The sequence below is a fragment of the Vollenhovia emeryi genome, unplaced genomic scaffold (genome assembly GCF_000949405.1).
Source record: "Vollenhovia emeryi isolate VEMERY1.0 unplaced genomic scaffold, V.emery_V1.0 DF939184.1, whole genome shotgun sequence".
Classification (NCBI taxonomy): Eukaryota; Metazoa; Arthropoda; class Insecta; order Hymenoptera; family Formicidae; genus Vollenhovia; species Vollenhovia emeryi.
Window position 1 is genome coordinate 229463 of NW_011967182.1, and position 24729 is coordinate 254191.

The 24729-nt window shown below is 38.7% G+C and overlaps 4 protein-coding genes across 6 annotated transcripts; all 4 read left to right on the forward strand.

Annotated features, from left to right (window-relative positions):
* The first annotated feature begins 288 nt into the window (after positions 1-288).
* On the forward strand, positions 289-9566 carry LOC105562715 (eukaryotic translation initiation factor 5B-like). Of its 3 annotated transcripts, none has more exons than XM_012013761.1 (8): positions 302-634; positions 1219-1572; positions 2153-2415; positions 2490-2679; positions 2997-3136; positions 4235-4389; positions 4479-4665; positions 7022-9566. In XM_012013761.1, exons 1-8 carry the CDS (start codon positions 487-489, stop codon positions 7505-7507), a joined length of 1923 nt encoding a protein of 640 aa, XP_011869151.1. In that variant the 5' UTR covers positions 302-486; the 3' UTR covers positions 7508-9566. The 3 variants fall into 3 exon arrangements, with proteins under 3 accessions (XP_011869153.1, XP_011869151.1, XP_011869152.1); XM_012013762.1 differs by lacking the exon at positions 2997-3136 and adding an exon at positions 3484-3536 and having other exon boundaries at positions 303-634; XM_012013763.1 differs by lacking the exon at positions 1219-1572 and having other exon boundaries at positions 289-634.
* Positions 9567-10768: 1202 nt separating this feature from the next.
* Positions 10769-11218, forward strand: LOC105562758 (mitochondrial inner membrane protease subunit 2). Its single transcript, XM_012013820.1, has 2 exons — positions 10769-11004; positions 11128-11218. The coding sequence occupies exons 1-2, from the start codon at positions 10769-10771 to the stop codon at positions 11216-11218; spliced, it is 327 nt and encodes a 108-aa protein (XP_011869210.1).
* On the forward strand, positions 10888-14091 carry LOC105562716 (integrin-alpha FG-GAP repeat-containing protein 2-like). Its single transcript, XM_012013764.1, has 8 exons — positions 10888-10993; positions 11128-11346; positions 11410-11497; positions 11773-11998; positions 12086-12369; positions 12633-13387; positions 13463-13697; positions 13788-14091. Exons 2-8 carry the CDS (start codon positions 11288-11290, stop codon positions 13965-13967), a joined length of 1827 nt encoding a protein of 608 aa, XP_011869154.1. The 5' UTR covers positions 10888-10993; positions 11128-11287; the 3' UTR covers positions 13968-14091.
* Positions 14092-15129: 1038 nt separating this feature from the next.
* Positions 15130-22882, forward strand: LOC105562717 (sodium-coupled monocarboxylate transporter 1-like). The gene is made up of 9 exons (XM_012013765.1): positions 15130-15349; positions 15867-16097; positions 16237-16582; positions 18237-18391; positions 19210-19350; positions 19653-19761; positions 20433-20654; positions 20898-21412; positions 21855-22882. The coding sequence occupies exons 2-9, from the start codon at positions 15877-15879 to the stop codon at positions 21946-21948; spliced, it is 1803 nt and encodes a 600-aa protein (XP_011869155.1). The 5' UTR covers positions 15130-15349; positions 15867-15876; the 3' UTR covers positions 21949-22882.
* The last annotated feature ends 1847 nt before the right edge of the window (positions 22883-24729 follow it).

The window sequence follows — 24729 nt, forward strand, 5'->3', positions numbered from 1 at the left end:
CTGAATATATCTGAATCTTTTCAAAGACCTTTTAAAAAAGTTGACTTGCCATCGATAATAAAGTCTGATCTACAATATGCTCGTTGCGTACAGACATATTCTATTTTACGCAAACGAATGACGCTGAAAAAATTTGTCGACGATAATCAACCAGCACTTTAATGGCTACAAAATAGAATGTTTCTAGACGCGAAGAGCGCGATGTCTCTTGAGGAACTCTGCGTTCGATTTCTCTCTCTCGTTGCGCCAATTTTTCCTTTTTGTGACCCGAGAAAACTTGACGGCGCTTCTCGGCACGGTCCTGCGGCGACGCGACGAAAATAGCAGACGACACTGCGCCGCGACGGTGGCCGCCGCTGTCCCCGCTTCCTCGCGGCGTCTGTGCATACGCGAGAGAGCGGACGAGGCGATCCGCTTCTCCCTAGTTTTACCTCCAACTTTTCTCGAAGCGCGAAATTTTTACGAACGACGGACCGCACTGCGAAAATGGCCGAGATAACGGACTTCGGGCCGAGGAAGACCTTTTTTATACTCGCGATCGTGTTCGGCTGCTTCACGGTGCTGTGGCCGAAAATTCTGCACCCTATGTTCATAGGATTTGTCACTCCACATCACTCCGCATCGGACGGCTCGGGTAAGGCTTCCAGAGGCTCTGCGCGCCCCAAGGCCGTTGACAGCGTCGGGGAAAGAATATTGTGCTTCTTACACATAAACAACTTGCATTCCGGAGCCATAGAATTAGTGGCGAGAATAAATTATTTGAGTAAAATACCTGGGGGGGAAGAGGGATAGCTTTACTTTGTAAGATCGTTGCTCTCGTCGCACTCAAAAGATATCGTACTGGCGCAGGTAGATTTCTAAAACATGTGCGATGTCACAGCACTGTTATTCATATATCTCAGTTGTTCCTAGAAAATTGTTGCCGCAGTTGCAACATCATTTTGTTGAGTGCGATGGACACGAGTGACAAGGGTTGTGGTGAAGCGGCGGCTACAAATGCTTCCTTTCTCTTCTGCTTCTATCTTTTCTGAAAGAAAGAGGAAGAAGAATACTTGGAAACATTTGATGCGAGGGAGTGCCTTAGTCAGAAGCCGGGACTGCACGTCGATAATTTTTCTTTCTGGGTGAAAGACAAAGGACTGACACACAGCTCCGACTTCCGACAGTTCCGACCAACGATTCGTTGTAGACTGAGCCTGACCGTTCGTATTTGCGCAGTGTGCTGCGATGTGATATTTGAGAGCGATGTCACCGCGGTGGACATCATGCAGGAGATGTGTCAAAACATATTGAGGCATCATCCGGTTGACCCGCGCGTGAGAGACGCGCTGAAGCTTAGCAAGCTGACCCCGCAGACCGCGAGCCTGTGTGGGGAGGAGGTCCTAGCTAGATGCGGCATAGACCTGTCGTCCTTCCTTGCTGAGCGAGAGCGCTTGGGCGAGACCTACAAGCAAGTGTTGGAGGAAATTAGGTCGTTCAATAGCTCCCTTTGTCTCAAAGTGAATTTCGGCGTGCCGCTGTCGCAGTTAGGGACACCGCATCTTATCCGATATCATATCCTTATGCCGCACAGTAAGATATGAGTCAATCAAGTTCTAGCACGCCGCTCAGATTAACTCTCTCTAATTTGCTTACCTAATGTGTCCCCGAGAGACAGTTTTCACAACGGTTTGATGTGACGCTTTATCATTTAGATTAGTCGATTCCATATTAATACACTTTGACCGCACGCGGTGACCACATGGCTTGTAAATCGCTTATATAATAAGATAAAGAAAGAATTGTGTCTCTTTAATGCATCGCATCATCAAGTATATATGGATGGAAAGCAGATTCGAGTTGTCCATGTTGCTTTGGCCGAACGCCAGAAAAGTAAGCGTGATGTTTGGCAGACAGGAGGGCTGGCCAGCAGTCAGCTTCAAACACGTCCGTACTAACGACCCGTTATGTTCCCCTTATTCTGATTTTCAACCAAGGTTCTATCCCCGAATCTCATTAAGCCCAGCTCAATACGTTTGTAACAGCGTTACTCCTGATTTCTGAATAAAATATTATTTACAGAATAGAGAAATTAACGAGCGAGATCCTCTACTAATTCCCAAGACGGTGGATGTAAATGCATTTTCGTGACTCGAGTCTTCTCTGTATGCAGATGCTTTACCACAGGAGCGTCGTCCTCCCCCTCACGCGGGCGGGATGCATCCTGCGCTGAGGGAGAGAGGAAGAGCCATACCGACCTCTCATATGGTACCGAAGATCGTGGACAGGTCTGACCACGTTATACCAAAGATGAGGCCACCTCTCGGCGGTGCTGGCCACGTTGTTCCAGCACCCAAAGGAAACGGTACAATGGGGGTCATCATGCCACTGTATACGATAGGAATAGTCTTGTTTTTCGTGTACACCATCATTAAGGTATGCGCACGAGTCTGTAGTACAACTCGTGTCGCAAAGAACGCAATCGAGTCCCGATGATTTATGCTCAACAGGTCTTGAAGAAAAATTCCGACAGCGAGATTATCTCGGAATATCCGGGAGCGGCTGCCGAAAAGGAATTTCGGAAAATGGTATTCAGTCCAGAAGCTCTCGCTACTGCAATGACTGGAGGTACCCTGCATTATCCGAGAGAAAAGGACTCCCCGCACCGGACCGCCCCAAGTATCGAGGAATTAAACGATCGTAAGTGCCTCTCCGGATATATTCCTAGTTTTACAGACCACATTTCATTTACGTTATCATCAACGCAATGGTTCTTTTTTTCTGAGGAGCTATTTCTTTCGGAAAGATATTTGGAATTAAGATATATGTTTCCTAGAGTATCTGAGAACAGAGACTCTTTAAAGTGGTGTTGCATGATGCAAGGTTTGCACAATTAGAACACACACGTACTTATACACGCGGATATATACATTGCAAGATTCTGAATAAAAGTGTGCAAGTATTTCGTACTTATATTCTGAACACGTTTGGTAATGTTCTACATGCTGGAACACAAGAAGCGGCAGGAGACATAGAGATAGATCAACTGAGACAGCGTTTGGTCGAGACGGAAGCAGCCATGGAAAGAATCGTTGTCCAGATGGGCAACATATCACGTTCAGTAATGCATAACTCGAGCTCACAGCCAGAAATCAAGGTTTATCAAATTGATTTTGATGCCATTCACCAGTTTCAGTTTACTAGTCGTTAGAAATGTGCACGTCGCTGTGTTCTGATTGCGTTACAAGCTTGACCCATCCAATGTACATTAAAAACATATTGTACATTTAGTGTAAGAACTTATCTTCAATATTTGGCTTCTTCAAATGTCGAATGCTTGCGGATAACTGTTGCGACATTACAAATTGTTGGTTTAAACGTTTATAATTTATATGAGATTCATACTGATGTACTAGTCGAGTGCAATATTCGGTACGACACATTTAAGTCAGAGAAATGCATTCAGCAACAGAATTCACGTTGTATATTTTACATTTTGAGTAGTAGATGGGTCTCCAAAGTCCAACGGTCTGGCAGGGGTCGATCGCGGTTCTAAGGTACATCCCTTGCCTCAGAAAATATTTCTAACAAGAGTAACCAAGAGTTTGTGGAACACCTTCTATTTTTAGTGCACTAGTTTCACCAGTGATGAATTTATCACAGTCAATGTTTCCTTAGGCTTATATACGATAGTATCATTGTGACATGAGTCTACAGTAACAATATTTTGCAGAATGCTATTATCAATTTATCTTTCACATAAGTGAAGACATACATGACTTCTCTCGATGCTAAATATTGTTGAAATATAAGTTAGCGAAGCGATAATTGCTCCTCCTATAGCTTCTCAATTACAAGTGCTAATTGTGTGCCTTGCATGATATCCGCTTATCTTATATCTTGTTGATGTAGTATATCAGAAAATGTGTACTATGTCAGAAATTTACATAAATACACACATATATATATATATATATATATGGATTTGTATGACCTCTTTTGTGACTTGTATATATAATTATATTAAGTTTTTTTTTAAATAGAAGTAGGATTGTTAACATATTTTTTTAATTCTAAATGGTTTTGTTTTTTGTCATATTAAAAATTGTACATATAGAATAGCTCTTGTCGACTTAATCCGCAAAATAGCTTTGATATTATTACGGTATATTTTTTGTTTAAAAGACACGTAAAAAATCAGCATATAAGAAGTAAAAGTATAGAATCAGTAGCATATTAAGAATTAAATTTATAGGAGGACACTGCAGACCAGGAATTACATAGTAGGGAAGGTGAAGAGTTAGCAGAACAGTCGCCAACAGTTAAAGTCATGGGTATGGAAATGACAGCTAGTTGTGAAAGTGGACAGAAATGTAGCAGACCCACCACTCCCATTATTCCTACACCAAGGTACTTGATTTTCTTTCTTTTATTTTTTCCAATTTTTTTCATTTCATATTACTAGTATTTTCTAAGTATTTTATTGAATTTTTTTTCAGTAATGTCGAAAGGGAAAAAACTCCGCCAACACCTATATATTTAGAAGGTGCACTTCCGCCGCAATGTGAATTGCTCGTAACCGATTCGGAAACTCAAGCTGAAAAGTCAGAAGACGACGACGACGCTCCAGTTGTTCTCTCAGGCAAAATGACTCTCTCTCTCATCAGCCTCGACCAGATTCCAGCTGTAAGGAAATATTAGAATTACCAACAGAATCAAATGAATCTGCGGAGCCTTGTTTTATTTGGTGATTCTTTCATTCATTTAATTGTTTGCCTATAACTTCTGTATAGGTTACTTAATATAGAGATCACAAATCACAGGAACTAAATGCAGAACTAAGTGCAAAGAATGGTTTCTTGGCTATTACATGTATGGGTATGAATGCTGCGCTGATTTCACTGTTTATTATTTCTATTCCCATTATTCTCTGTGATTTGTTCGAAATATTAATAACTAGTGCCTTGTATGGGTTGTTCGAAAAGTTTGTACGGTTAAATTTTTAAGTAAAATTTGAAGACATTACTTATTCGTATGTACCTATATTTAATCAACTATATACTGTTTTACTTCACTACGATTTGCCATCTTTTGAGGAAGCTTCCCGATTCCATTTTTCCAAATGTCACTAATTTTCTGAGCGATATACTGCAGAAACTGCTGGTTTTTGTAGCTTTCCAATGATGTACATTTCTTATCCTTCAAAGAATTTTATAGACTTCAAAATTGGATAGTGCTAGGTTGGATGAATACGGCGGATAGAACATTCCATCCAAGCTGCAATAATTTTTTACGAGTAAAGCTGTATTACATTTGTCGTACGACAAAATTTTCAAACGTATTGATTTGTTGCGGAATAAAAGAGTTCTTGAGTATCTAGAAATGTTCTATCTTGCAGCCAATCAACATGCTTAAAAAATTTGTCGTACGATAAATGTAATACCAGCTTAAAGAGTATGTCTGTAAAGAGACCTGAGGTCTGGCATAATCCTGGTGGAAGATGACATCTTTCCGACTGATCAATTCGGGACGCTTCTCGTCGATTGCTGCCTTCGGACGGTCTAATTGGACACAGTATTTGTCCAAGTTAAGTCTTTCGTCTTGTGGAAGGAGCTCAAAATAAATGACGTTTCTCCAGTCCCATCAGATGCACAGCATGACTTTCTTCGAATGCAAACCAACTTTCGGAATGGTTAAAATGATGCTTCATCTTGTTTGCGTAACCTTTTACTTGTTTCTCTACTTTGTTCTATACGATCCAGTTTTCATCGCCCGTAATCATTCGTTTAAAAAATGGTTTATTTGAGAAACGAATCGCAGATGGGAATACGATTCATTCTTCGGTCAAATCGTGAGGCATCCAAGTATCGTAGCGATTCACATAGTCAAGCGTTTGCAAATGCTTTTTTTAACGACGCGCTAAAATGACGCCTTTCAGAATGTTTTTTTTTCAGAGTATGGATAGGTTAAATATAGCATAGATCGCACAACATAGATATACGTTTTAACGCCATCCCAAAGAACCTCATGAACTTTTCGAACAACTCAATACTTTTTATGTTTTGCTAATATCTTAATTTTAATATAAAATACACAGGCTTGTTAATACCAATTTCAGTTCTGTCAAGAATACCAAGTGCTTCTGAAATAGATTGCCAAACTTGAATAGTGTGTGCTTTGCAGCTTGACAATGTATTTCAGAGACAATTTATATTTTGTTTAAATGAACATATACATTTATGTAATATTGTTTAACGTGTACACAAATTTATATGACTAAACAGAGTGAATTTGTTTTTAATTTTATTTTGTAACTTTTGACAAGTTTATGAATTCTTATACATAATGCTAATTAGATGATATGTTATGCAAATTGCCGTTTGCAAGAAACAACACTATAGCATTAATTATACCTACATTCACATTAACATATTAATCACTACAACTATACAAACAGTGATATATTTTATTATATTTAAAGTATTACATACCGTTATTTTATGCCACTTAATATTGACGTTAAGAATTTGGCGATTATATAAAATGAGTCACAGAATTTAATCGAATCATTTCTTTGCAATTGACAGCAGAAAAGATTAAAGGAAAATGTTAATTTAATAATGTGTGTGCCTGACGTTTCATGACATTTTTCTACTGATGCGACATTTAAAACATGTATATATAATAAAATACAATACATTTATTAAATATATGATTACAAGTTTATTATAATTTACAAATTATTCTCAGTATTTAAGGATAAAACCGTCAGGAAAGAAATATTTTGCGAAGTAGTTTATTTTTATTTATTTTATTAAAAAAGTATTTTCACACTGCAACTGAAAAACTTTTTTGTACCCAAAGATTAAATAATTAAAATGTTCGATTGTTTTGTTATTGTCAAGTTTAAAATAGATTCAATTCGATAAAAAACTATGACTCATCCTTTATTTTATTTAATAAGTAATCTATTTCTCATGTGGAATTATTTTGCTTTATAATTTAAAAAACAATTCTGTAAACAATCATATTTAACATGTAGGATTCGGAGGCTGAAGATCTAGATAGAAAGGGAAAAGAGATTCTGGACATCCAAGCGGAAATTAGGGATGTAAAAGATAAAAAAAACGAAATATTTCAAAAGAATGAGGAAGATAAGGAAAATAGTGAAGTAGAGGAAGAGGAAAGTGAAGAAGAGGAGGATGAGGAAGAAGGAAAAAAAGAGCAAGAAGAAGAGGAGGAGGAAGAGGAGGAGGTGGAGGAAGGTGAAGAGGAAGAATTGTATGGATACAATAAAAAAGACGGAGAACTTGGAAAAAGAGAAGAACTGAAAGGATACAATGACTATGAAGGAGTCAACACAAAAAAAGTTCTTGGAGAAGAAGAAGAAGAAGAAGAAGAAGAAGAAGAAGAGGAAGAAGAAGATGACGAAGAGGAGGAAGAAGAAGGAGACGAAGAGGAGGAGGAGGAGGAAGAAGAAGACGAAGAAGAAGATGATGATGATGATGATGACAAGAAAGTGACTTAAAAACTTAGAAAAGACATAGAAAAAAATAAAAATAAAAGAAGCCAGTTAAGAGTGAAAAGACTTAAAAGTAATTCTGTTTCTTCAGCTGGATCAGTGTTTACCAATCTTTAATAAGTCCTTTTATTATAATGAAAATAACTATGATTATCATAAGATGTAAGAAAGCTGGTATAATACTCTCACAATATGAAGATACATAAACTTGTTGGTTAAGCACTGCCAGATACCTAAAATTTATGCATTACATTTTTATTTTTAATCATTATATTTCACATTTTATAGATTATCAATTTATTAATCACAGGGGCCAAAAGAAAGAGGCAGTGCTGTCTGTGCCACGTTACAATGCCATGATGGCATAGATATGTCGAGCTACAATACGTTACTACTCGTAGTTAGAAATTTATGAAATGTGTTTTAGGAATGCCCGGTAGATAAAAATAATAGAAAGAGTTATGAATATGTCAAATCGTAGTATGATATGACACGCATGTTGAATTCGGTGATTGGCAAGCACTGATACAATTTTCACGAAAGCAAAAATTTTTCTGTACAAATAGGGTTTACTTTCGTAAACTTTTACTTCGTGTACTAACAGTGTTGCTAAGACAAAAATAATTTCTGTACCAACTAAATGCTAAAATTGTACCAGATTCGGTAAAAATGTACCAAATATTACCACATGCTAATTTTACTTGCTAATTTTGTATATAATTATTTTTTAAATTAATAATTTAAACATTTATTATTGTTGGATGAAACTTTCGTGCTCAATTTTACAAAACGTACATACGTATACATATATCGTATGTACAGATTATCAGACACCTGTATTTATATATTCACAGTTGCAGTTAGAAAAAATGTAAAATACGTGAAAACAAACGACAGAAAACATCGCCGAGTATACGTTATACATATATAAACTTGCAGCTTTTCCGTAAAAGCTACAAGTTGATTGGCTTCATATTTCTCGGATCCAGATCTCGGGCCAATTTTTAGCATTGTGGACGCAAGACTTAAGAATCATAATATCAAAGTAAGAAGTATCAAATGTACCCACGTTGACGCTATTAGTACCAAATTAGGTATTGTGGCATCAACGTATTACACACAATGTCATAAGAAAGTACCAAATCTGGTACAATTGTACCATCACTGGCAACACTGTGTACTAATCATTATTCTGTTAAATGTTTAATTTTATATCATATTACAGCATTTTTGTGTTTTATATTTTTAATTTTCATATTAAATTCTGTAATACGTCCTTTCCAACTTGTGTATTTATTGTGAGACAGAATGCTCTCCATAAATGCTTTACAATTTCTATAATTCTGGCCTCAGTTTGTAAATGTAAATTAAAATATATTTATTTAAAAAATATATATATATAGAAATTTATTTTATCACAATAGATTTCATTAACACTATTTTATTATATATGATTATTAATAGTTTCTAAGCAACAATTTAGAACGGGATACATACTCGTTTTATATTAGAATATATATATAGTTTCATCAAATAAGTTTGTAATTTTAATTACTTTTACATAAGAGTCAATACGGTAAAGCAGTGAAAGAAACAAAACACAAAGGATTGAATAAAAATTGCGGGAATTTGTTATAAATCATGTAAAGGTATAGTTGATCTATATTAAGTAGATATTACACAGATATGAGTAACGTTCTTGATATAACTATATTTTATATTGCATGAAAATGTTACTGTTTTCGTAATACTATCACATGTTAAAAGCATGAGCAATGTTAGAACGTTACTAAAGAGACAGGATTTAATGTCGTTCGGTTTTTAATATGTAAACCTGTCGCATTTTTGTTATTTCAACATTATTCCGAAACATCTATTTAATCTTAGTTAGACCCCTTTGGCTTATACCCAAATAAGCTTATAAGTGGAAGTATTTATGGAAGATGATGAAACACTCAATATATATACATAGTATTTATATTTATTATTAGAAAACACGCTACGTAGATAAGTTCTAGAGACAAAGCAATCTGTACGAGAGATAAAGTGTTTTGAGTGCAAATGATATGTTATATTGTTATTTGAAAGAATGAATAATCTTAATATATATTTCCAAATCCGTATTATTGCTACTTGCATGCAAGACGCTATTGTGTTTATCACATAAGCATAAGCAATAAAATTCTCTCATACAAAACTGCTGAGAATACGAAAGAGAACATGTAAAGACATGAAAATTTAAAAGAAAATATATGATAAAACGAGATTTAAAAAATATTTCTATTCTCATAGAACATATTATGTTTTAAATTCTCATTAATGTGTTTTAAAAATATATACAGCTAATTTTTAGTATTACTTAAAAAAGTAGAATATTAAAAATAAGTGTTTCTTTTACTTGAAGAATAAATGTAGAAATTTTACCACGCTTTAATTTTATAATTATACGAGTATTTTTATTTTTTAAATCGCATTTGCTCGTAAATTAACGAAGAATTTTCCTTTATTATGTCAAATGTAAATGTCTTTTAAGTATACTTGATTTGATTCCGTTAGTCTTGCTTCGCTGCTCATACAGATAAAACTGGGTAAAACAACATGTACACATTTAAACACCTCACATGTCTCATCTTACTTTTCCTTCTTCTCATATTGCTCTCAGAACAATAGAAAGAATCGTCCCCACGCACGTAGATATTTTGATTTAAAATTTTGAACGTTCTTTCGACAAAAAACAGGCTCGACTCTGCAATATACGGCATCTCGCACACGTAACCTATACCTATACGAAAGGTTCTTGGTACATCACAGAAGCTCTGGAACTTGAATAAAGAAATTGGGCGGATTATATAATCATTGAAGTGATAAACCATCAGGGAATAAACAATTCCAGTCTCGAAAGGGGTGGAAGATAAAAGTTCGGTCGATGGCACGTTAAAGACACGAGCAAAAAGGAACTATACGTCAGAGAAGTCGTCATCGATGATGATGATCATCTCACCGTTGCCATCGTACCAAATGTTATGTCACGCTTGTGGTGACACGCGAAATAGCTAAAGTGAAGTCGTAGGTAACGCGAGAGTGATGCTCGACCCTTCACGCCGTTGGACCGAGCGCATCGAAGGGAGAGCACCTCGCATGCTCCGCCTCGCGAGGATCTGATAAATGGGACTCTCACGTTTTTTACATGGCTTCTTAATAAGCGGTCCGGTCGTCATCACTTTCTACAACACGGTCGGGTATGTCGCGAGGGTGGACGGGATCTCTATGCAGCCCACGCTGAATCCAGATCTACGCTGTTCCGATTACGTCTTCCTGAATCGCTGGGCCGTCCGGAGGCAGAACGTACGGCGCGGCGACATAGTGTGCGTTATATCTCCCAAGGAGCCGAGTCAGAAGCTGATCAAGAGAGTCATTGGGCTCGCCGGGGATATCGTGGGCACGCACGGCTACAAGATCAGTGCTCTTCAAGTATGGATACAATATGTAGAAGTAATTATTGGGTACATAACAGTACATAATAGTGCTCAGAGCTATAACAGACTACTATATCGACTCGGTATTGTTATTCCTTAAGGCTGAAGAAGCTGAAGATCTATTAGTTACTTTCAATCTTACGATTGCAGGTGCCGGAGGGACACTGCTGGCTGGAAGGGGACCACATTGGACGTTCTCTGGACTCCAATACCTTCGGGCCGATATCTCTGGGTTTGGTGACAGCGAAAGCTACTCATATAGTTTGGCCGCCGAGTCGATGGCAACAGTTACATCCTACAAAGCCTCATCATGAGAGCTGTTAGCTTTGTAAAGAGATTGCAATGGGAATTACCTGGCACTGTATGCAGGTAGGTTTAAGCGTTTCAGCTTGGAGTGTATAAATCGTTTAAAATAAAAATTACTGCGCGCAGGCACGGTTTAACTGTGGGAGATGTCGATAACGATGGTGATAATGAATTAGTTGTTGGCACCGCTGAGGGAGAACTTTACATCTTCAAGGTAAATACGTTAGTGACCGCTTAAAGTTATGCCGTTTGAAATTGTAAATTAGAGCTTGGTATCTTGTTTGGCTTTTTTTAAATCAAAGATAAAGATACATTTTCAATGAATTCAAAGAAGAGATACAGATACAATTACATTTCTTCAATTTCTTCGCTTTATATACACAAGATGCACTGAATTATTTTTCTAGAGAAAGATATCTGTAACTATATCTATATCTTAAAAAAAGATACCAAGCTCTGCCGTAGACAACGTGTGTGCTTGTGTAACAGGGTACAGAATTATGGCAGAAAATCACTGGCCTCGGTCTCGTAACTAGCGTAGCAATTGGAGATATCTTTAATTACGGACGTAACGCGCTTGTGGTCATCTGCGGCGACGGATGGACCCATATATTTTACAGTCCCAGATCTGTCAATCCCAACAATCCTAATGCGCCCGCGGGCCAACATGTTGGAAAGGATACAAACGAGCAAGACAACTTCAAAACAAGTGCCGGTAGATCTAAGAAAGAAGACACTTGATGAAATAACGAAAGACTCGGACAATTGTCATGAGATGTACAATGTTTGTGTAATATTGCAGATACGGGAAATTCCCAAAGCATGGAACATGTTGAAAATACTAATGAAAATAATGAACTCTCTGGGAAAATGGAGTGCGTGCATGTACAAAGAATCCCAACTAATACAAAGACAGTCCTGATAGCTGATGTCGATAAAGATGGTGCTAATGAGATGATACTTGGTCTGACAGATCGTGTTGTGAGATCTTACAGATGGTCAAGTAACGCTGACTTGGAGACGGGACAATTAGTTGGCCTAAATAAATGGGAGTGCACTAATCAAATAGGCACGGTTACGTTGCAAGTATGTCAAATTGAAATCCATTAAGAATGGCGTCTATGTATATAGACGCGATTATGCATGTGAAAATATATAACAGTTACACAAGTAGACATTATAGACAATACTGCGTTCAGCAAAGGCAGTTGGTTTGCGACTATTGTAAAATTTGTGAATCTGATTGGTGTATGCTCTTAGAGTCAAAAAAATTCACAATTCTCACAACAGTTGCAAAGCAGCTTTTTCTACCGAACATAGCCATTGACACAACACAAATTTTTGTTTAGCATACCGGCGATGGTACGCCAACTCTACTGGTTGCACAGCCCGGTGGTACGTTCATGCGAATTAAGTGCAACCCTGAAGATTGTCAATCAAAGAGCAGTTCCTGCGAGGCTGTAGATTATCAGACTTTAGGGATATCGAGGATGCGTAATCAAAATATTTCAACGGAAATTATCGGAGATTTAGAGCCGGGAATAACGCCGTTTATTTCGACGATTGAACCTAAAATATCTAGTTACGTGCCCAAAGATAAGTTGTCGAAGCAAGGTTTCACAGATGACAGCCAACTGGATATGAAAACCTTCAAACCTGCATCGCTCGAGTTTAAACGCAACTACTCGCAACCGGCGTTTCGAAAAAATAGTTTGGATATGGCCGGCCAATACGGTAGAGATTTTACAGCGGAAAATTCAGGACCAGTGAGATTTTATAGTCCCGTCGAGTCTTCGAGCACTGATGACATAGACGGCAATTTCGTCGGTGGCAATGTTATTCTCGGGCAATACGATAGTAAAACAATGAAAGATACATTGTTGTCATCTTTCACAAATTTTTCCTACAATAATAATAGTGAGAATAATAGCAATAGTAGCAACAACAGCAATAACAATAAATCGAATCAACAGGAGGGAATCGCAAAGGTCGATACGGATTTAAATAAAGTCCGTGAAAGTGAAAGTGTTCCAAAGGGAAAACCTTATGCCTTGGCAACGCTTGATGGAACCATTATGCTAGTACAGGATGAGATTATTTTATGGTGAGCAATCACGCGTAGCAATGTTTAAATACATCTACGTTCGCCAATATATCACATTGTTCTCTTTTTTTTCAGGGCTATGCAAGTAGATCACCAGATCTTCGCTCTGTGTCGACTGGACGTCACAGGCGACAATTCCGACGAGATAATCGCCTGTGCCTGGGATGGTCAGACCTACATTTTGGATCAGCAACGGCATAGCGTGCGCTTCCAATTTGAGGAACCGGTCAGGGCTTTCTGCACAGGAAATTACAACGTGATTCCGGGGACTTTGAGTCCTAGCCTGGTGTACAATACCTTCAACAACAAGGTTTCTATTCTATACATGTACAAGTGAATTGATTTATGTCGTTAACGATTGCGACATGGACAATTATTACATACATTTTCCATCTTCTAGATTTTTCTTTACTATGACGTTACGCTACCAAGCATGACGATCACTCCTTTGAATCCCATGAAGGACTTTGAGTCTGATGAAATGCAAGTTTTAGAAACATTATTAGGCGAGTGTAATATAAATGAGAAACAGCAAAAGTTGCAACAGTTAACTGAATGGTTGCTGTATGGCGTACATTAGCATATGGCAAATAAACGTTGTTACAATTCTATACAGAGCGTGATTCTTACGTAACATTATATCTGTTTTAAGAATCGCCTTGTATAGGCAAAAATATATAATAATAAAACATGTATATTCTAGTATACGTGTTAAATCATTATTCTTGCTTTTCTTAAATCTTTATATTTTTATAAAAGTTAATCGATATAAAATGTTGTAGCTGCATTAACAAGGAATTTTTTTAACTAAATAGGTTTACTTTCTTATCTTCCCGATAATACATACCTCATTTACTATTTATTTTTTTAATTGTTCAAATCTTATTTAGCTTTAGTCGCTATACAACCCTCCGATACCAAACCAAGTACCGTTGAGATACACTGCAGTCGAAAGCACGATGGATTGCGTTTATATAATTGACCAGCCCACCTTTAAATTAAAATATCAAATTTCAAGTAAATCTATGTATTATATTAAGTAAATTAGTTTAGATCATTACATTTTCTACATTTAAATAAAGATTTTATGAGATACTTTTATTAAGTGAAGTAAATTGTTTTTGTTAAATAAGAAATCCAATTTTCTTCGCTGTGAAAATGACACGTTAGTAAATATTTTATAGGAAATAAAAATAAAAATAATGCTCTGAGCCCCTTCTATGATTACTTTGAAAAATAAAAATTTGCTAGTTTAAAATTATCTACTCTTTAATATTGAATAAATACTTGGAGAAATGTACGCTTTTAATTTAATTTAATAAGCTATTAGGAACCACCTAACGAATGATTTTCTTGAGTAAAGTAATATTATTTTGTTGATGAATATACTAATCAAACTAACTCAAACCGATATTATTTTCAATGAGAATGTCCAATCGTGATAATAAAATATGTTTCTTTCCACGGTATCTCTCATATTCGACAGAAATCGTATGTGCAAGCGTTCTATGGGACACATCAGTGTGTTATCGCGAAGGATATACGACCGAGAGTCCGTGAAAATTTTTAGCAAACAAGCAACCAACGATATCGGCGAGGAAATTAATTTTGGCTCAGAGTGCAGCGTAAAGACGCCTATTTAAGGATTCTCGTCTATTTACGAATCGCAGAGTTTTATCTGCGATGTCGTAAATCAGGCTGACACCACGCTGAATGTCGGCCTAACATATAGCATCACATTGCACGTCATCATTGCCAGTGGGTATGCTGATTTCGTTCGGTACTTTTCCAAATTCCAGCGAGGCTGCTTTATTATTAGACACATACATGATTAGATCGTGGACGCGTAAACGACACTTTTCCGAAATTCAGTCGCTTTATTGTCGGCACAGTGCGTTACTCCAGACACCACTAATGCGGAACTCAGATCGCTGAGCAACAAGAGGAAAGTAACCGAAATACGTATGTATAATTTTGACAATAGCATTCGCAACAAAATTTTGACTCGCACAGAATTTAGGATGGGATCATCTAACACCAAGTTCGTACTTCCATTCGAATACAAAATACAGAAACAATTGATTTCAAATAATTGGAGCAGATACCATTTTCGGGTCTTTGTAGCCTGATAATTCTGTGTCAACTTGCTATACTTTCTCAGTAAGCTGCGCGAAATATAATTTAGTTGAATAAACGGAAGATAAGTGAAAGAGAAATTTTTCAAGTTAAGTAATTACGAGTAGCGCTATTTAAGCTGAGTATTTCCTAGTCTAATAACTCAGTTTAATTTGCATTCACGTGGAAGATTAATAACGCTTAGCTTCACCCCTTATACCTTTGCAACGAGTTTTCCACGTAGAACTTTAAACGCGAGATAATCTAGCAGCTATGCCGTTTACGCGTGTAACTGAGAATATCCCCGAAACGCATCGCGGATATTCCCTGAAATGGTCCCTTAACGCGAATCTTTTCACACTAGTGAATACAGGATGATCGTCAATGGCACGGAGCCGTTTTTCGCCGGCCACGAGCTGAAAGAGCTCACTTTCGGATGGACCGATTACACCCTATTCGGCGGTCTGCTGGGCGTCAGCGTTCTCATCGGCATCTACTTCGGTTTCTTCAGCACGAAGCAGGACAACACCACCGAATACTTGCTCGGCGGCAAGACCATGTCCTTTCTTCCGATTAGCATGAGCCTGATAGCGAGGTGACTTGGCAGTCATTTCTTCACTTTTTTCAATGCGCAATCTTTTACCTCTCTTAACAAATGAAAAAACACCGGCAGTTTAAAGGTTAATAATATCAAGGAAAAAGCCCATTTCTAACGGAGACCAAATTGATTTCAGTCACATCTCGGGGGTGTCTTTGCTCGGCGTCCCCTCCGAGGTGTACCAGTATGGAACTCAATACGCAGCGTGCATTTTTACATCTTTCATCAGCTGCTTCATAATCGTATGCGTGTACCTGCCAGTGTTTTACAAGCTGCAGCTGACGAGCACTTTCGAGTATCTGGAAATTAGATTCGCCAGGCCGGTCCGGCAATTAGCGTCCTTCCTCTACACCCTCGCGCTGGTCATCTACGTACCGCTGATAATCTACGTGCCGGCGTTGGCCTTCTCGCAAGCGACTGGGATGAATCTGCATTATGTCGCGCCAGTAATATGCATGGTGTGCATCTTCTACACGACCATCGTAAGTCTTGATACACAGACGGTTCGATTATAATTATCTTTATAAGTCTCCAATTTTCACAATGAGCGTTGATCGTAAAAGCTGCATTGCTCTTTCAACTCTTTGAGAAAGGAAGCGTTCCATATTTTTGCAAGATTACTTTTTTTTAATATAAAATTAACAAATGACTGAATTCTTGAAATAAAAAGGATTTAGGCCGCGAGAGTCAAACGCGGTTATTAGTGCGTGTCAATCCAAATACAATTCTTAATTACAAGTTCCCATGTGGGTCAACTAGAGAATTGATATTTTTTTCTTACATTCAATGTATGTTAAAATCGCTCCGCGATTCGCCGTTCAAACGGAGAGCACTGGCGTTATCGTTTATTAACATTCGCACGTGCCGCGTATTGAAACAGTGGATTTCCCGAGATCGTAAAAATCCTAGAATCACGTCTAGATAGTCAAAAGGTACCGCGAGGCCGAGATGGAACCGACGCGTGTTTGCACGCATCATCTTGAGGCCATGACGTTATCGAGTAATGTCACTCACATCAGTTTAGTCAGATGAAACGTCGTACAGTGACGGTTACTGAATAAAATAAACGATTATTTAGAGAGGAATTTACAGAACTGCCGACTGCGTCTTATCAGTCCTATCAGTCTCGCGGTTTTGCTGGATTATTTACGACGCGGTATCGCGCCAACAAAGTAACTGCATCGCCACGCCACTCGAATAAAATACACAAAAACGATGACGAAAATGATCATTATTTGTCCTCGTCTTGAGGCCTGTTTGAATAAGAGTACGCTAGATAGTAATGTCTGTGTGCAATGTGCTTAGGTCATGCATCACCTCGCTCTGGAGATAACTCCGATATTCCCGGGGATTGGTGATAAAGAACCTAGAGCAAACGCTTCTGGTACGCTTGTTATACATGTTAGTTATATACGCAACACTAACATTTGCCGACCATCACTTTTTTCCAGAGAATTACAGAGAACTTGGATAACTCGAACAGCTGTGCGATTGATTGTCATTTATGCAATTTACAGATACCCGATAAACAATTTTTCATGCATAAGCATGTATTAATATATACATATATAGAATTATATAAAATTATATATAAAATATGCCCCTCAGAGAAAATACTATGCCGCGCGGCCTTCTAGCGGGAACTTCGACAGACTTGGCTATCTAAAAATTACTTTAAGTGTCCAAAATCACTCTAAAATTTCTTAAGTAAATTTTTAACTTCTTTAAGTAAACTCTTAGATTTGAACGAGTACTTTTACAAACTTTAATTTCATTTAAAGTAAATTTTCCCAATGGATTACATAGAATTCTAAAGACTTATATACATACACACAATGTAAGAAAATTTTTTATCGGGTACCGAGCGGTAAAATCAATATTGTGAAAATAGTAACATTACGCGACTTGGTCTCTTGATGTACGAATAAAATTTGTATCGATAACGATTTATAAAATACACACATCGCACTGCTGCATTGTAACATCATTATGCAATTGTGCCGCGATCTCTCCCCCCGGGTTTACGTTTCACCGGCTCCCCGACCGTTTGATTCTGTGCACGTCGCGTCGTGACTGACACTGATACCTTTATTGTGCGAGTAATCTCTCTTTGAAAAAAATATACATCTTATATAGGGGGGTCTGAAGGCTGTCGTATGGGCGGATACGGTTCAGATGACGGTGACTGTCGGAAGTCTCATTGCCGTTTTGATACTGGGAACGATCGCTGTGGGCGGCGTCGGTGAGACCTGGAGGATAGCCGAGAAGGGTGGTAGAATAGTGTTTTGGAAGTAAGAGTAACAGGTGTATTTTTTTACAACTTATTTACAAATTAGTTATATAATTTATTAATGAGATATGGGGAGGGAGAGGGTTCGTCAAAATTACTAATAATAAGAAAGAGACAGAAATGATATATAGTAATTTGTCTGTCTCTGGTCATTTTATTAACATGGTATTCCAGTATAATATAGAGTTCACTGGTTTGTTATTTACGTTTTGTCAATCAACTGTGACTGTCAAGTGAAATAAATATCATATCTTTGCACCACTCAATACTATAAATTCAACACTTAAAATTGAATATTGTATTATTCTCCTTAATACAAAATTATTTAATCCAGCGTAAATGAAAAATCACCTAACATACGCTTGGACGTGAATATGTTAAAAATAAACAAACCAAGAAATATCGCGAATTTACGCGAATCTCTACAGCAGTGTTTTTATCAAGAATTATTTAATCGAGGTGCATCGATTGCAAACCGATCTCGAGAGGACGCATGCGTTTCCGCTTTTGTAGATATTAAATTGCACTGTATTTCAACCTTTTAGATATCAAATATTGCTCGCACGAGTGTTGTATTTAACGCGCGTTAATTCTTTTCGTGTTGCCATCGTATGCTCCTCCGTTAAAATTTTTACAGCGGCGTATTGTCAGTAATACGTTATTCACTGCAGTAAAATTAAAAATCACGATTGTGCTCACAACTTTGATTTCAGTTTAATTACAATCTAACTATATAAATAAATATTCTGCAATTATTAATATTTTATGAATATTTCTTATAATAAATTGACTAATATTCTCGATTCTCTTTCATACCAGTATGGATCCCAGTCCTTTCGCCAGGAATTCGTTTTGGGGCATGTCAGTTGGAATGGTAATGACATGGATGGCAGGGTTGGGCATCAGCCAGGTTTCTATGCAAAGATTTCTGGCAGTGCCTAATATTAAGGAAGCACAGAAGTAAGTGCAAAATATGTGCTCTTTGAAATCGCTCGTATAAGTGACAGTCATTTAAATGTTAGACAACTTGCTGTTAGTAATAAAATAATTTACTTATCAAACGAGAAACAAGAAAAGTCTCCTGGTGTGGAATAATATATAGAAATTTGAAACAAAGTATTCCACCGTGTGATAAAAGTGAGTCAAGGGCTAATCCCAAAGAGTTAAATAAATCAATAAATTGCAATATTGCCTATGTTGAAGAGAGAAAGTCGAAATAAAAAGAGAATAAGAATAAACAGCGTTTCACACGTACCTCGCAGGTCAATATGGTTTCTGGCTGTGGGCTTAGTGTTTATAAAACTGATTTCCGTTTTCACCGGCCTCACGATGTACGCTAGATATCACAAATGCGATCCCATAACTGCGCACGTAAGTTTTGGCTTCGTTGTTTATTATTAGCCTTTATTGTACTTCCAAGCACGCTAAGTAAGTAAGACTTGTAGGGACATCAAACGAAGTTTTGAAAGGTATATGGCGAAGGTATAAGTATAATATTACTCCAGTTAAAAAGAAATATATATATATACATATAAGCAGATGACTGTACTAGAATCGAGTCGCCGAAAGATTGCACGTGCAATTTTACTGCAAGTTTAGTTAGAGACGGTTTATAAAAGTTCGAGCATCACAAGTACCTTCGCTACTTTTGATAATATAAAGAGTTTAAGGAAGGAATTGTGTTTTCATTTCGAAAGAACAGTCCGCTGTAGTTGACAATATATTTTTTCAAAATTATTCTTCCCAAGATGTTAATGTCATCGATGTCTTTTTCAACTCTGGAACAGCGCGCGAGTGATTAAAACTGTGGTGGAACTTGTTCCGCACTTATTTAAAAGTAAACTTTCTTAATTAGATTTATCGTATCATTAAACTCCTTTTCTTTAGAGGTTCCTTATATCTTGTCTCCTTCAACGATACTCACATCATAAAAATGCAATAAATCCTGTAATTAAAGTAAGATTAAAAAGTTCAGCCATCACGAGGATTAAACGAGTCGCCTTTCCTCAAGGTTTCAGTGAAGAGAATTAGCTTGTTTTTAGGTGGTAGCAAGGAGCGACAAGATATTGCCGTATTACGTGCTGGACGTAGCCGCGAACGTTCCGGGACTTCCTGGCCTCTTTCTCGCCGGTCTGGTGAGCGCCGGTCTCTCGACGATGAGCGCCGGGTTGAATACAGTCACCGGCACGATTTACGAGGATTTCATCGATCGCTGGATGCCAGAGAGCGATGACAAAGAGACTAAAGCCGCCAACATCATGAAGGTACAAAGGCGTAATATATCGCGGTCCGAAACCGCGAGGAAAATAAGAGGCTCCTTGCTCCTCCATTCTCGAAGCGTCGTTAAGCGAGAGATTCGCCAAACAAATAAGAATAGAAACAATTCGGTTAACTGCCAACCGAAGGTTAATTGATTCTCTTCTTCCGCGACGTTTATGGAACCCTTGCAGTTGAGTTCCGAAATTTGAAGCACGCCCGGTGGTTCCAGAAACGATTTGTGTCCCCAGGTGACGGTGGTACTCCTAGGCATCCTGTGCGTGGGCATGGTGTTCCTCGTGGACCGTCTCGGCGACATCTTCCAGCTGTCCCTGACCGTGACCGGTATCACCGCCGGTGCCATGCTGGGCCTGTTCTCGCTGGGGATGCTGGTGCCGTGGGCGACGACCAAGGGGGCGGTGGTCGGCGGGCTGGTCTCGATGGTGACGATGATTTGGATCATCGTCGGCGCGCAATGGCACATGGCCAATCGCAGTCTCTATTACGAGCCGCTGCCCTCCACGACGGAGGGTTGCCTGAACGTGCCCGGTCCGTTCAATCGCACGACCGTGACGACGACCACGCAGAATCCGACGCAAATCGAGCCTGTGGACGAGCCTTTCTTCATATACAGGATATCCTTCATGTATTATACTCTAGTAGGGGCCCTGATCGTGATGGTCATCGGCACGATAGTCAGCTTCATCTGCGGCGCTCCTGATATAAGCGACATTGACCGAGATCACTTCCCACCGTTCATAACCAGGTATGTATTTCGTTACGAAGTGTACAATTTCATTAAGACTGTTTTGAAATTTCTTAATCAAACCCAGTCAGCAAAATGTTAGCAGATTGGTAAAAAACCATAGCCATCTGTGTCCGTATCTGGCTTTTGTTTTGGCAACAGTGCCTGTAAAACATACGCTGTCAACAGATCGTCGGCAGAAACCAAGCAGGATGTTGTTGTATTTCTGCTGGCATGCTGACACAACATATCGAATATATCAGTTCCTGCAGTATGCAATCTGTAGTCTTTCTGTCTTCCAAATTTGTAGTGGGCATTTGATGATTTTGTGCCCTGAACAAATCGTAGACGTCACATAAGTTTGACCTTTGGAATCAACTTCGAGTATTTTTATCGCGTTATTATTTACGCATTTATCTTATGTGCGTTGCTGTATTCTTATTCATATTTTCGTCATTTTCAGATTTATGCCACCCAAAAAATACATGGAAGTATCGTTGCATACGGTGCCGACAGCTTTGGTAACTAATCCAGAGAAAGAAGAACTGAAATCTTGAATGAAACGTGTATATTTTATCCCACCCTTATTTGTCCTCCGTGACCTCACAAGACTTTTTATTAAAACACACGCCCGCACGCGCGGACACAATGTGGATGCGCATAAACGTTCGGAAAATCGCTTCATTACCAGCTCTATGATCTCTATAATAATACTACATATCGAGTACATTAGTAGTTAAAAAGAACAATATTCTATCGAGATATGAAGCTTCCATCGAGTGAATTTATAGGCCACTCCAAGCTGTCAATATATTAACATTGATACAAAGATGTTTCGAGAGAGATTTCCGTAAACCGTCCAAGGAAGAAAGCTTCAATCAATAAATCCTTAACGACATAAATTGTCCGGGGACAGCGATCGACAGACAAGCGGACGCATTTGCCGGGAGATAACTGCATCCAACTGGCCGGTCCGGAGTTGAAAGCACCCATTAGAACGTCGATGAGGGTGTCAAATTGACTAGATTATATATCTGCCCCACGCATCTCAATACAAACAAGTCCCAGGCATCTGAAACATCTGGAGGAACGATGCCTATCGGATTAGAGAATGTAAATGCTGCGGGGGTTTTTGTCGAGTCATTCGTCGAGTCTCTCTTTAAAATCCGCGATGGATTGATCGGGGATACCAGAGCGTGCCAGAGTCGCACGTTGGACAAGGAGACTTTTCCCGTTTCTCAAGACGTGACTCGCGGGGCGGACTTGTCGAATTCGGGACGGCGATAGGGAGGATCGCTTATCAGCGGCGATCGCCGACTCGCGGACGAAGGAAATCCCGATCGACCGATTCCGCGGGAACATTCCACCGTTCCCCAGCGAGGAGAAGCGACGCTTCTGTCTCGAGGCGGCGACCACATTCCACTGCGGAGCGGTTTTATTTTATTGGACTGAAAGGTGTCAAATATAGGCGGCCAGAGGCCCATCTACTTACATACCGATGCGCGAGTTTCGGGGAACCCTCCGCCCGCCCCCTCCCTCGCCGTTCCCCTTTCTATCCGGTCTGATTTCAACGTTGGGTAAAATCCCGACCTGAGGACCCGGCTCGCCATTGTCGGCCGGGTGACAGATTTTTGACAGATTCTGTCTGATTTGGTGTCGAGTGACAGACCTGAGAGGCCCGATCGCGCAGCCTCCCGGTGGTTGACGTTGTCGCATCGCCCCCCTTTTACGCCAAGTATCTCTCGAAAGCGGCGCTTGGTTATGCCCCGCCTCCGGTAATCCTTCGTATCAATTATTATTTTTATATTTATTGAGATCGAGCGACCGGAGGAATGTATCGGAAGAGAAAAACAAGCCTATACCGAAAGCAAAAGATAATGTATCGAATCCAGAACTAGTTCAGAATATTCGTATGTATCGTTGCATAAATATTCGCACGTACCATTCCTTTGCTCCAATAATGCGTTACTGCACATATCCGTGAGCAAAAGCTATAATCTCTCACATGATTGACTGTATTTCCGAAATTTATCAAAAACGTCAAACAACCTTTCTGACCACGATTGCAAAATTCATTTTGATTTTCTCTTTTCTCTTAAGGACCGTCTACATTGGAAGTAAGCAACCCATAAACTTTACCTTTCAGTGTGAAAGCTAAAGTACAGGCATAATTTTTTAAAATATTTGCAGCACTGGTCGAACCGCGCTCTAATTCGCCAAGAGTACGCGTCGGAGCTCAAGTGGGAGTAAGAAATGGAAATGATTCATTTCTTCACTCCTACTCTTACTTCTTACGCCAGACTTACGTCATCTATTGTAGACGATTCTTCAGCTTTCTCTGGTATGCGCTGTAGATATGTGTGTTTTAGCTGTCACATAAAAAGAATCGGTTACGATTTGTGTACAGCTTCTGAAAATATTATTATGACTTTTTATTTTACATCTCTTTTATATTTTTATGGCTTTAAAGAGCCTCCCATCCCGGAATTGTGCGCCCCTGGCCCGCACCGCCCGGGCTCTCGCTGCGGGCCTGCACGCAGGTCGAAGACAAATTTCCAGCTTTGGATCGCAGCTACTATACGGTCAAGGTTTCCGGGCAGTCGTTGTATATATGCGAAACGGGCATAAAAGACCAGGGAGCTGTCGTATGGGATACGGCTTATTTCGGCGACAATGCGCCACGGTCAGGCGCTAGCATAAAGACGCATAATGCATCCCGCTAACGTGAAAATTATTCTGTCAAACATTCGGCCGTCGGATTTGCGCGGGGACGTTTTTCGGAGGGACACGCCAATCGCGATTCTCTTTGGCAGATGCCGAAAGGATTTCTCGGTCAATGAGATGCACGCCGATCCGCCCCGTCGCCGATATTATTAGACAAGGCCGCCACAGGTCACGGGATGTTCGGTTTTTAAACAGTCAATTCGATGTATAATTTCTAATAATATTTTCGAGTTTAAAATAATAGCAATTACTAGATGTGCATGACATAATTGTGAAATTCAATTAAAATACGGGATAGAAGTAATTCAAGTGCAACAACGCCACAAAAAGCTCTACATCTTTATTAAACATAAATACTTGTGTTAATTATTTAAAATGATTTTAATTTAAATTTATTCTTTGGGCAGATAAGTTACTTGGTTCCTTTTATGCAAATCAAATATTTTTTTATACCAATTTAAATGTTTTATATAAAATTCAATTAAAATACAGGATAGATAGAAAGAAGTAATTGAGACGACGCCACAAATGGCTCCATACATTTCTGTTGAACATAAATACTTGTATTAATTATTTAAAATTATTTTAATTTAAATTTATTATTTGGGCAGATA